The sequence below is a fragment of the Molossus molossus genome, unplaced genomic scaffold (assembly GCF_014108415.1).
Source record: "Molossus molossus isolate mMolMol1 unplaced genomic scaffold, mMolMol1.p scaffold_m16_p_10, whole genome shotgun sequence".
In the NCBI taxonomy this organism is placed as follows: Eukaryota; Metazoa; Chordata; class Mammalia; order Chiroptera; family Molossidae; genus Molossus; species Molossus molossus.
In genome coordinates, this window is record NW_023425345.1 from 51,666,707 (window position 1) to 51,679,983 (window position 13,277).

The following is a 13,277-nucleotide window of genomic DNA, read 5'->3' on the forward strand; positions in this document are numbered from 1 at the left end:
ACAAACAAACAGTAAATGGCCCTTAAATACTCTGTAAAGATATTTAATCTCACTAAGGATAAGAAGTGCAAATTGAAAGTATACTGAGATATTCTCAACTACTGAACTGGCAACAACCACAAAGTTAGACAACACACTCTGAAAGTGAAGCTGCAGGGAAACAAGTACTCCTATACATTACTGATAGTAATGCAATATGATAAAACTCTTTTGGAGGGGAATTTGGCAAGATGTAACAAAATTAAAAATATATTCACTCTTTTTAAAAAAATTTTTTTTTTCTTGTGGTTTGTGCCCCTAGCGAGAACCGAACCCGGGACTCTCTGGTCCGCAGGCTGACACTCAACCGCTGAGCCAAACTGACCAGGGCTAAAAAATTATGACTTTTTTTTTTTATCGTCACCCGAGGACATTTTTCCAATTTTTGTTCAGATAGAGTGGGAGGGAGAGAGAGGAAGAGAGAGAGAAACATCGACATGAAAGGGACACGTCGAGTGGCCACCACCCGCACGACCAACCAGGGCCAGGGACAAACCACAACTGAGGTACGCGCCCTTAGCGGGAACCGAACCCGGATCTCTCTGGACCGCAGGCTGATGCTCTAACTGCTGAGCCAAACCGGCCAGGGCTATACTCACTTTTTGATTTAGGAGTCTCACTTGTAAGATTTACCATGAAGATATGCTCTCATCAATATAAAAATATATTGCACAAGGCTCTTTGTGGCATCATTATTTGTAATTGTAACATATTAGAAACATTTAAATGATAGTGGTTGAATAAACTGTGGTATACAATTAATGGACTCCTCTGCAGCTATAAAAAAAGAATAAAGGTCTCTAGTATCTGATATAGAATGATTTCCAGGATATGTTATTAAGTGAAAAAAAGCACAGTGCAAGAAATATATATGTAATATGCTACGTTTTGTGTATGAAAGACAGGAAAATGAGAAAATAGACACACTCTTATGACAGGAGTCTCCATTCTCCCAGGTCTTGTGGCTCCTGAATAAAACCTCTTTCCTTCCCTGGCTGGTTTTCTCAGTGGTTAGAGCATCAAGCAATGGACCAAAGAGTCACAGGTTCAGTTCCTAGTCAAGGGCATGTACCTTAGTTTCAGGTTAAATTCCCACCTGCGGGTTCAATCCCTGGCCCTGGTCAGAAAAAAATTCTTTCCTTTTGCACCAAAAGAAAAGAAAATAGACACGTATCTGCTTATTTTTACAAAAACAAGTGTAGGAAGGATAAACCATAACCAAGGATATTGGTCACCTATAGAGAGTGGGTGGAATTTAGCGTGAAATTAATTGTTGGTGGCAGAGATGCATCTTTAAGTTTATCTCTTGGAACCATCTTAAATAAAGGAAAACTTTTCTACTCACACCACTCCTGACACCAATTGTGTGGGTTTTCTACATTAAGCAGTTCTCCAGTTGTCTACAGATACCAAGTAGGTATCCTACAATTTAATACAATTCTAATACTAACTACCTGGAGTTATTGCATGCAGACTCCATAAGTTAAGGGCTCATTCCCACAAGACTGCCCCCACCCTCAGGTGCCAATTACAAGTAGTGGGTTTCCATGTTATCCACACCTCTGGGTATAAATTGGGGTTTTCATGACCCCCTTCTCAGGTTTGATAATTTGCTAAATTGGTAGACAGAACCCAGGGAAATAATGTTAGCAGTTTATTATAAAGGATACAAATGATCAGCCAGATAAAAGGTATATAGGGCAAGGTCCAGAAGGGTCCCAAGCCCAGGAATTTCTGTCCCCATGAAGTTTGGGATAGGCCACCCTGCTGGTATGTGGATATGTCCACTAACCTGGAAGCTCTCCAAACCCCCTTGTTTAGAGTTTTTATGGATGTTCCATTGTGTAGGCATGCTTGATTAAATCATTAGTTAATGTGATTAACTCAGTCCCTAACCCCCGTCCTGTCCCTGGAGGGTGGAGGATAAGGCTGAAAATTCCCAGCTTCTGATGATGGATTGGTCTTTCTGGTGAATAGCCCCCATCCTGAAGACACTCCTATCACTCACAAAATTGCAAGTGTTTTAGGAGTGTCAGGAACCGGGGAAGAGGCCAGATGTATATTCCTTATATTATCACATAACGTTTAGCTACAACATTGGGAGGGACCTATAGAATTATGAATAAAAACAAATGATCCTGACAGTATTGTTCAGTAGGATAATATAACCACACCAAAGAAGGAGGGGGTAAGAACTAACCCAAATAGCTTTTGAACACAGTATTTTAACTCAGACTAAAGAAAAAAAGAACTGTAAACAAATACTGAACTCTAGTTAAGAGATTGATTTTTCAATAATATGGGATAGCAATTTCAAAGCTACGTTTTGTATATTGTTTGGGACTCTGTACTTCCTGGACTTGTATATCTGTTTCCTTCACCAAGTTAGGGAAGTTTTCTGTCATTATTTTTTCAATTAGGTTTTCAGTTTCTTGCTTTCTCTCTTCTCTTTCTGGCACCCCTATGATGTGAATGTTTGCACTCTTGAAGTTATCCCAGAGGCTCCTTACACTATCTTCATTTTTTGGATTCTTTTTTCTTTTTGCTGTTCTCATTGGGTGTTTTTTGCTTCCTTGTATTCCAAATTGATGGTTTACCTCGTGGCTTCACCTGCTCTAGTATTGATTCCCTGTAAAGTATTCTTTTTTTCTTTTTTTATCCTCACCCGAGGACCCTTTTGCATTTATCTTCAGATAGAGTGGGAGGGAGAGAGGGGGAAAGAGAGAGAGAGAAACCTCAATGTGAGAGAGACACATCGACTGGTTGCCACCCACATGACCCCAACTGGGGCCAGGGACAAACTGCAACCGAGGTATGTGCTTCTAGCAGGAACCAAACCTGGGACTCTCCAGTCTGCAGGCTGACGCTCTAACCACTGAGCAAAACCAGCCAGGGCTGTAAATTATTCTTTATTCCAGTTAGTGCATCCTTCATTTCTGACTATTTCTTTTTTATGCTCATGATGTCCTCACTAAGTTCTTGAAGTTCTCACTAAGTTCATTGAGCATCCTTATAACCAGTGTTTTGAACTCTGCATCTGTTAGATTGCTTATCTCCGTTTCATTTTGTTCTTTTCCTGGGGTTTTGTTCTATTCTTTCATATGGGACATGTTTCTTTGTCTTCTCATTTTGGCTGCCTCCCTTTGTTTCTACGTATTAGGTAGAGTTGGTATGTCTCCTAGGCTTCCTGGGGTGGCTTGTTGTAGTAGGTGTCCTGTAGGGTCCAGAGGCACAGCCTCCCTGATCACCCCAGCTGGTCCCATGAGGTGCACCCCTCGTGTGAACTGTACCCCCTTCTGTTGTATTTGAGTCTTTATTGCTGTTGGCACATCAGTGGGTGGGATTTACTCAGGCTGATCAGCTGCAAGGACTGGCTGTGCCCACTGACCACCAACCTCTGACTACCTTGGAGGATCAGCTGTGCAGGGGCCACCACACAGAGCAAGGGCTTGCTCTGATACCCACTGAGTCCACTCGAGTGTGTCTCTTGTGGAGGTGGTTGGGTGGTGGTGCTTCGATATGGTCTGAAGCTGTCCACTGGGTGTGCTGGCTCTGGGGCAAGGTCAGCCACTGCCTGTGTTCTACCCGGGCCCCTAAGCTAAAGAGCAATCTGCTGAAAGCTGCTTCTTGTGCTGGGCTTGGAGGTGCTCATGCAAAGCCAAGCTGTGAACCAAGGCTGGCTGCGTCTAGTGCCAGGCATGGGGCCACTTAGTGAGAGGTGTGAGGCTTGCTGAGGCCAGATGCAGCTTGTTTGAGAGAATTTAGGAAAATCTGAAGCAGGAGCCAAGACAGGCCAATCCTTTGGTAAAGCCACTGGAAACACCTTCGGTGGACCCAGAAGTTGGGTGGGGCAGGGCCTCAGGGAATCACCAGTGCAGAGCAACAAGTGTGAGCCAGGTTTCAGGATTCCCAGATATGGCATCTGTCTGCCCAGCCCGTGGGGGAAGGGCTCACTAAAGGAACAACGGCTTCCACTATCCAGGAGAAAGCTGCCTCTTCAGCTCTTGCCCTGATGTCGAACAGCTCAGTTCTTCCCTGTATGTCTGGTGCTTTTCAAGCTGCTCCCCTGCCCCCCCCCCCCCCACACACACACACTGGAGCATGGAGGGTGAGAGTCCTAGTATGTCTGTGGGTGAACCCTTTAAGAGGAGCTGCCTGGGGCTCCAGAAGCCTCAGCCTCCCTCAGCCTCAGTTCCTGCTGGTTTTACAGCCAGAAGTTATGGGGACTTCTCTTCCTGGGACTGGAACCCTGAGCTGGGAGCCTGTTGTGGGACGGGGACCCCTCAGTCCTCAGGGAGGACCTTCCCAGCTGAGGTGTCCTGCTGGTTTTTATCTGCCACATGTGGGTGTAGGACTTTCATTCAGCTCAATGTCCGGTGGTTCTGAACAACAGTTATTCTGTAGTTTAGTTGTAATTTTGATGTGGTTGTGGGAGGAGGCAAGTACCGCCTTTATGTACGCCGCGCTCTTGATCGAAGTCCCCCTACCTGATTATGTTAATTTTGAGATTGCAATTAGACATTCAAGTGGAGAGTTGAATTCTTTAGTGACCAGAGGGGCAAACAAGTAACATCAGCCCTTATATTTTAACACAAATGATAAATAAAAAATCACCTAAACATCTCTTTTTCAACAATTGAGGCAGTGATAGGTCAGCTTACAGAAGTAAAATACCTTAAGAGCCAGGAGCTGATAAATACAAATGTTTACTCTTTCAGATATTCACACAGAAGCAGTTCAAGCCGCACTGGCAAAGCACAAAGAACAGAAAATGGCTTTGCCCATGCCAACCAAAAGACGGTCCACATTTGTCCAGTCTCCTGCAGATGCTTGCACGCCTCCTGGTAAGTTTGTCAGAATCTTTCCCTCTGACAGTTGCTACTTTGTTCCTGAAATAAGTTCTAGTTTTTTCTGAGGTAGGAGCCAAAACTCTCTCCTTCTTATCAGAGGTGTCTGTGTACACACTGAAAGGTGCTTATTTTGGTTGTTGCATTGTAAACAACACAGAAAGAGGCCCTAAGAGTAAAGCTATTAAAAAAAAATTTTTTTCCTTAGGAATTTCTGGTATATTCTTGCTGTACTCCCTCCCCTTGCCAAATAATGTAGTCATAAGTAAATACAGGCTAAAGTTTAGAGTCTAATACAACTCTAAATAGCTATTTTCATTGACATTTAAAATATGACCAATACTCTTATATTTCTTTAACACATTTATACTCCTGAGTCGGATGCTTTGTCTCTGCAATAGTCATAGGAATGAGTAGACTTGGGACAAAATTTTGTGTGTCATTAAAGATGATGGGAGAGCAGTCAGGCAAAGTTGTAGTAGATCTGAGGGCACACATGTGTGAATATATTTTGTATACATTTACATATTTTTAAGAATCACTTTCTATAATAGGGTCATGAGATCAGCGGGAACCAAATATCTTCATCCCATTCCTACCTATTTCCAAGACAATTCTTACTTCCCCTAAAGTTGAAGATTTAAAACTTCATATTTGAGGAGCAACTGGAACATTAAGTTGTCTTGTCTATTCAGAATCTTCCCCAAAGATTTAAAAAACTTAAAAAAATTTTTTAGATGAAATCCCAGCCAAAATCTCAGTATAAGCCTCTGGGGGTGAAGATAGTAAATCTGTTTTAGAGCTTCAATGTGGTGTCTTTGTCCTTGATGTCATGTTACTGGTAATGAAATATTTGGGTAAAAAAAAAACTTCCACATATTGTTTTGGTCTAATCTACTTACTATGTCTTTTGAGGAGATTCCCAGGGAGATTAAATTGTTGTGTTTGACTTCCATTCACAGTGGTCAGGTTGAGCTATTCACACTGATCCTAACCCCTAGTCCAAGTTCATATTAATAGTTTTCTCCTATGCTGACTTCTCAGAGCATTTGTGTGTGCTGTGGGCTCCTGAACTGTGTGTGCTTTTTTTTTTTTTTCTTTACATCTGTGGTGTCAATATGTTTGAAAGAGAAATAGCTCTGTGGCTTCAAGTGTTTCTTAAAACATAACTCAGGATACCTCTAGCAGACCATCACAGTAAGACATTTTGTGTCTATAATGGTGCATACTCCAGCCCAGTCATTCAAAATCTTGGATGGTTTCCTTTCCGCATTCGTACTTCATTTGGGTCCTCGTGGACAAAGGGGGCTCTCAGTTAATAGCTATTCCTTATTGGCAGATTGTGCTATAGTGCAGCTGAGGGTTCAGTTGTAGTAAATGGCAAAGGGTAGAGAGCAATGTGACTCTTAGTTCTTAGAAACAATCCTCTCCAGAGCTGTATTAAAGAAATGCAGTTTCAGAGTAAATAGTCTGCTCTCATGGCTTTGGGTTAAATGTGAGAGTGCAACAAAGGATCTTGAGAATGCTCAGAAGGAATAGAAACCTTGTTTATCCCCTTTTATAAAAGTCACTGCCTGAGGGGAATTTACCAACCCTAGAAACAAATTGTGGCTGTTTGTGGCTGAATGAGACCACAGTCCTTTGGAATTCATGTATTTTTAAACCCGAATGTTCCACTCTGTCTGCAGCCTTGAAGATGTATACTGTTCTTGATCACCTTACATGTTTTAATAATTGCATGATTGTAAAGATTTGGTTCTCTGTCCTAAGACTCTTAAAAGGTTTTCTGTATGCCCTGGTTGGTTTTGCCCAGTGGTTGGAACATTGGCCCTAGGACAAGGGCACGTACCTTGGTTGCAGGTTTGATTCCAGCCCTGCCAATCAATGTGTCTCTCTCAAATCGATGCTTCTTTCCCTCCTTCCCCCCCTTCCTCCCTATCTAAGAAAAACAATGGAAAAATATCCTTGGGTGAGGATTAAAAATAATAAATAAAACAAAAGGTTTTCTATGCAAAACCTGATGTACTCTTAGGAACATTTTTACTGGAACCCCAGTGTTTTTCCTGAGTCCACCTGCCTGCATACACTGGCCCAACAAAATACATAAGCAGGAGTTTGCAGTATAGGGAGGAAAAAGTTTAATACTGAACTGACCAGTCCAGAGATGGAGAACTAAAGATCCAACTTCCTGATGGCATGTATGTTACAGATTATATAGGGCAAAATCACAAGACACCATGGGTTAGGGATTGCGAGCTGATTAGTCAGAGGTGAGTAAGGGTAATGAATCATTTCTTCAGGTCTTGACAGTTCTGAGGTTTTGGTCTCATGGGAGAGTAGCCAGGGGGTCATTCTACCTTAGGGCTTGGGAACTGAAACATAACTGGGTCAGGATGTTATCTTTAGGCTGCTGGAGGTCCAGACCATATATGACCATGGTCCAGGCTACTGTGTCCTGTTGCCTGGAGCAGGGGGTGAGGGTTTGCTGATTATGGGGGAAAGGCTAGGTCTGTGAGGGGTGGAGAGGAGGTGAGAGAGACAGAGACAGAGACAGAGACAGAAATGATTTCTAGAGCTAGGATTTAAAACTATACTTGCCCGGCCAATGTGGCTCAGTGGTTGAGTGTTGACCCCCATGCACCAAGAGGTCATCAGTTAGATTCCTGGTCAGGGCACATGTCCAGGTTGTGGGCCAAATCCCCAGTGTGGGGCATGCAGGAAGCAGCCAGTCAATGTTCTCTGTCATTGATATTTCTATCTCTCTCTCTCTTCCTTCTTCACTCTCTAAAATCAATAAAGAAAAATAAATAAATAGGTAAATAAATAAATAAAACTAAACTTAATGAAAGTCATAAGGACCCTTGGTTTTAACATAAGTATTGTCAAATAGAAGATGAATTCTCCCCTCCATAGTGATTTCTCACACAGTCCCCACATGGAGCTAGATCTTGGTGCTGTCAGTTAACAGTTACACACATGCCTAGCACAAATACTGTGAGGGAATGTGGGAAGAACTATATCATAAGGCATCTGTTAACACCTTTCAATTTAGGGGATGGAATTTGCTGTTGCCAAGTTGGGATTCAGAATTCATTCTCTCCAAACTTCTGAGAGCCACCTGTTTGAGACTCGGCTATCTCGTATTTCTGTTGCAGTTTATCACTGTCTCCCAGAACCTCTTATAGACTAACTCAGGCACGGCAGATAGGTTTTTTGTTTTGTTTTGTTTTTATGTTTTTTCTTTTCCTTTTTTTTTCATCCTCACTGGAGGACATTCTTTGCATTTATCTTCAGATAGAGCAGGAAGGAGAGAGGGAGGAAGGGAGAGAGAGACACATTGACTGGTTGCCACCCACACGACCCCTACAGGGGCCGGGGACAAACTGCAACCGAGGTACATGCCCTTAGCGGGAACCGAACCCAGGACTCTCTGGTCCGCAGGCCGATGCTCTAACCGCTGAGCCAAACCGGCCAGGGCTGTTTTTATGTTTCTATTAATTTTTTAGAGAGAGAAGAAGGGGGAAAGATAAAAACATCGATGTGAGAGAAAAACATTTATTGGCTGCCTCCGGCACGCCCCCTACTGTGACTGGGAATTGAACCAGGACCTCTCAGTCCATGGACAACACTCAATCCACTGAGCCACACCAGCCAGGCTATCTTGCCTATTTACTGATGAAATCCCCTGAAACAATGGCATTTAGAAGAATGCCAAGGTTTCACTCAAGGGATGGGGAGGAAGAAGAGAATTGACATTAATTATTGCTGGTTAAAGGATGGGCAGCTATAAAAAATGAACTTGTGACTTTGTTTCTAGAAAAGTTGTGCCACTCTTGCAAGGAAAAATTATCCCCAAATTTCATAGTATTGTAGTTGTGTTTTTCTTTGTGCACTGAGAAGTCACACCACACATCACTCAGGTCAAGAAGAACTGGCTGCCCTGGCCGGTTTGGCTCAGCGGTTAGAGTGTCGGCCTGCGGTCCTGAGAGACCCGGGTTCGGTTACCGCTAAGGGCGCGTACCTCGGTTGCGGTTTGTCCCCAGCCCTGGTTGGTTGTGCGGGTGGCAGCCACTTGATGTGTTCCTTTCACATCAATGTTTCTCTCTCTCTCTCTGTTCCTCTCTCTCCCTCCCACTCTACCTGAACAAAAAATGGAGAGGTGTCCTCGGGTGAGGATAAAAAAAAAAAAAGAAGAGCTGGCTGACCGAGACCCTCACTGCGTGTGCTGTCCAGTGTGAACCTAGTTTGTGGGATGCCTGCTTAAGCACACTGGCCAGTCAGCTTGTTTGGGGGGCACTCTGCACATCATATTGGAATTACTGAATTGAAGAAAATTTAGAGCTGTTTTTGGAGGGATTTAATAGAAAGGATTTAAGGGGAGAATATGGTGAATAGTTGGCATGAGAAATAATTTGTCTTTTATTTATAAATTATTCTCAAATAATAAAATGTCAACCTGAATTTTACCTGTTGATGTGTACACTGATTTCTATCTTGTGGATTGAAAATTTTAAATTCTTCAAGTTGGTAGCACTCTATGGTTCTTTTAGTGTCTGTGTCCTTTTTCAGTCTTTTAGACTGCTTGAATTACTGCCCTTTATGTGCTGAAATCATTTACTAATGTCATGAGAATCACCTCAGCTCTTTCTTTGTGTAACATTATTAGTCATTCATACAGATAAACACAATGTAGAAGTGGCAGCATATATTTTTTCCCTTCCCTTTTAAGCTTTTTCTATACTTTTTTTTATCCTCATCCGAGGACATTTTTCCATTTTTTGTTCAGATAGAGTGGGAGGGAGAGAGAGAGAGAAACATCAATGTGAAAGGGACACATCGAGTGGCTGCCTCCCTGGCTGCCCTGCCCCATTTGCTCCTCGTAAGCCTCTGTGAAGCAGGAAGGGCAGATTTCTTTAGAGATGAGGAAACAAACAGGTTCAGTCACTTACCCCAGGTCAAAGAGCAATTAAGTCTCTGACTTGAGTCTTCTTGATTTTGTTTTTCACTCTAATGCCTCATGTTTGGGAAATCTTTCTTCACTTAATAGATGCTCATATGTGCATGGTGCTGGGATGGGTATGTTCTAAACAAATTGAATAGCTATTGTCTTCTGAGAACATATAGCCCAAAGGACATATCAGTCAGTTAATTTGAATTTAAAAGAGATTACGTGTCTGAATTACCAATTTGGGGAGCTTTTTTCTAAATATTCTAATTTTACAAAACCACAAGGTAAACAGAGCTGGCAAGTCAGACCTCTGTAAATGTGTTCTAATAGATTTGGATAATTTTAATAACATACTTTTATTATTAGTATGGGTTATCAGCAGTGGTTCACAGTTACTTGGGAGGTAAGTAAATATTCAATAAAAACCCATTCTGTCAGATTGAATGCATTGATTTCAATACCTGATTCTAAAATTTAGGTTTTCCCATAAAAGTAATTTCAAAGTTACCATTTATTGTGTACCCTCTGTATACCAGTCAAAGGGCTAAGTACTTAACATATACTTTTTCATTTTTAGTTCTCTTGACAAATCTATCCCATTTTACTGATGAAAAAACTGGTATAGTCCTGGCCGGTTTGGCTCAGCGGTTAGAGCGTCGGCCCGCATACCAGAGAGGCCTGGGTTCGGTTCCCGCTGAGGGCACATACCTCTGTTGCAGTTTGTCCCTGGCCCCAGTTGGGGTGGTGTGGGTGGCGGCCAGTCGATGTGTCTCTCTCACGTAGATGTTTCTCTCTCTCTCTTCCTCCCTCTCTCCCTCCTGCTCTGTCTGAAAATAAATGCAAGTGTCCTTCTGTAAGTATAAAAAAAAAGAAAAAAACAGGTGTAGAGAGGCTTGAGAATTTGCCCAACTTCTGTTTCTAGCTGTGTAGTCAGTTAGATAGCCTGAAAACTCCTAGAAACTGGGGAAAGAAAACTTCCCTGTAGAAATGCTGGATAAAACATAACCAGCTTCCTTTCAAATAACATACAAGAGAGAATGATCACTGAAAATCAGAGTGGTAAAATGGGGCATACTTTGGCTCCCCTGGGGAGAGGAGGGACAGCAAAGTAGGGATCTAAATTTTAGTTACCATAAGAGTAGAGAAGATAAAACCTTGGACCTTTTGGAAGCTGGAATCGAGATCCCTGGAGAGGCTTATATCTTCACCAGAAGAGTGAATTTGAAAAAATTAAACTGCCAGCAAGAAAAGATGTTGTCAGGAAGCTTGACTCGTACCTGGCACCTTCCCTGAATACTTGTGGTCAGTGGGTACAAGATTTAAATTTCACTATTGTGTCCACTAAGAATCAACATTAAAAAGTGAACTAACATAAAGACTGGTGATAACCCTCTGGCACATATAATTTCTGGAAGGATGCAGCCTCAACCCAGGAACTTGGGAATTCCAAGTTCCACAGCTACAGATCCACTGAAGGTGAGCAAACTGTCCAAAATTAGAAAATACTCACCCTGAGAGAGAATTCATAGAAAAAGAACAACAATAACAAACAGAAGAATTAAGTCCCCTAAGAACAGCTGTTGGAGGCATATTTGTTGGTGGCTAAGATTGAAATCCAGATCAGTCAGACTTTTTTTAAATAATTTTTTAAAATCAATTTTAGAGAGGAAGGAAGAAGGGAGAGAGAGAGATACATCGAGAGAGATCGATTGGCTGCTTCCTGCATGCCCCTTACTGGGGGTTGGGCCCACAACCAGGCCATGTGCCCTGACCGGGAATCGAACCAGTAACCTTTGGTACACGGGTTGACGCTCAACCACTGAGCCACACCGGCCGGGCCAGTCAGACCTTTTTTTTAATCCTCACCTGAGGACATTTTTGTATTTATCCTCAGATATAGCAGGAGGGAGAGAGGAAGACAGAAACATTGATGTGAGAGAGACACATCAACTGGTTGCCACCCGTACAACCCCAGTTGGGGCAGGGACGAACCCCAACAGGGGCAGGGACAAACTGCAACCGAGGTACGTGCCCTTAGCAGGAACCAAACCCAGGACTCTCTGGTCTGCGGGCCAGTGCTCTAACCGCTGAGCCAAACCGGCCAGGGCCAGTCAGACTTTTGAAGCCCATTTTCTAAACCACTCAGCATATTGCATTTTATCCAACTGTATTGTCAGTAAATATTTTCTGGCAATGTTGGAGCTCTAACAATTGCTGCATGTTTGATCTAACTTTTCAAATAAGCAATAAGTGAAGAAAAAACAAAAAACTTCTCACCCCAATATTATTTGTAATATTGATTAGTTTTGTAAACTTTTTTTATAAAGGTGGGAAAATACCTAGAGAAACAATGTTTGGAGATCCCCTATAGGTAGAGTGACACTAGAGTAATTATTGACAGTGAGTACCCCTTCTCTCAGAAGTATCCCAGTTTGGATATTAATGGCCCAGGAACTCATGCTAATTAGGCTCTTTGTAGTAATGTTCAGTCCCAAACAGCTCTCTGTGCACAGAGACAGATTATACTGAGAATCTCTTGGGTAGTTCTGGAAGTCTCCTTAACACTGGTCTGATGAATCTGTATGTACTCTGGTTGGGTTTGGTACTAGATTAAACTGCTCAGAATAGTTGCTCACGGTAGTTTCAGGTTGGCCTGCTTCCAGAACTAACCTTTTCATCTTCTCTTCCTTTTTACTCCTACACTGTTTCCTCTTGGATTTCTAAAAAATTTTTCCCTAAGCTTCACATTTTTTCCTTGCCTGCAGATAAACTTTCTTTACCTCAGGTTGTGCAGACTGACTACCAGATTACCATCCCCTCACCAAGGTGTCATTTTCACCACAATTTTTTTAATTAGTTTTTTAATAACTTTATTGAATTATAATCAATGTAAACAGCACATAAAGTGTATTTTTTGCTAAATTTTGACATAGAAAAACTATTAAATCATCACTACAATTAAGATAAGTCCCCCAAGTTTCCTCATGATCCCTTTGTAATCCCACCTCTCTCCATCCTCATGAAGTAACCACTGATTTGTTTTCTGTCACTATATATTAGTCGGCATTTTCTAGAACTTTATATAAATAGAATCAAATAGTTGTACTTCTTTTGGGGGGTTGGGGAAAAGGTTTGGCATCCTTAACTCAGTGAGATTATTTTGAGATTCATTCAGGTTGTGTATCAGTACTGTAGTTTATTCCTTTTTATTGCCGAGTAGCATTCCACAATATTGATACACCACAATGTATCCATTCAGTTGTTGTGGGATATTTGGGTTGTTTCCTATTTTTAGCTTCTATAAATAAAACTCCTATAAACATCCATGTACAAGTCCTTGTATAGGTATGGTTTCATTTCTCAGGAGTGAAATGGATATGGTAGGTGTTTAAATTTAATTTATGAATTAAATTTATTAATTAATAAACATTTTTAGATATAAT

The 13,277-nt window shown here is 41.9% G+C and overlaps 1 protein-coding gene across 2 annotated transcripts in view; it reads left to right on the forward strand.

Annotated features, from left to right (window-relative positions):
• The window catches only part of DIP2B (disco interacting protein 2 homolog B), a 251,696-nt gene that overhangs the window by 151,276 nt on the left and 87,143 nt on the right, over window positions 1-13,277 (forward strand). For both annotated transcript variants that reach the window (XM_036251047.1, XM_036251048.1), the window contains one exon: window positions 4,758-4,883. In XM_036251047.1, the coding sequence (XP_036106940.1) occupies window positions 4,758-4,883 (126 nt within the window). The remainder of the gene's footprint in view (window positions 1-4,757; window positions 4,884-13,277) is intronic.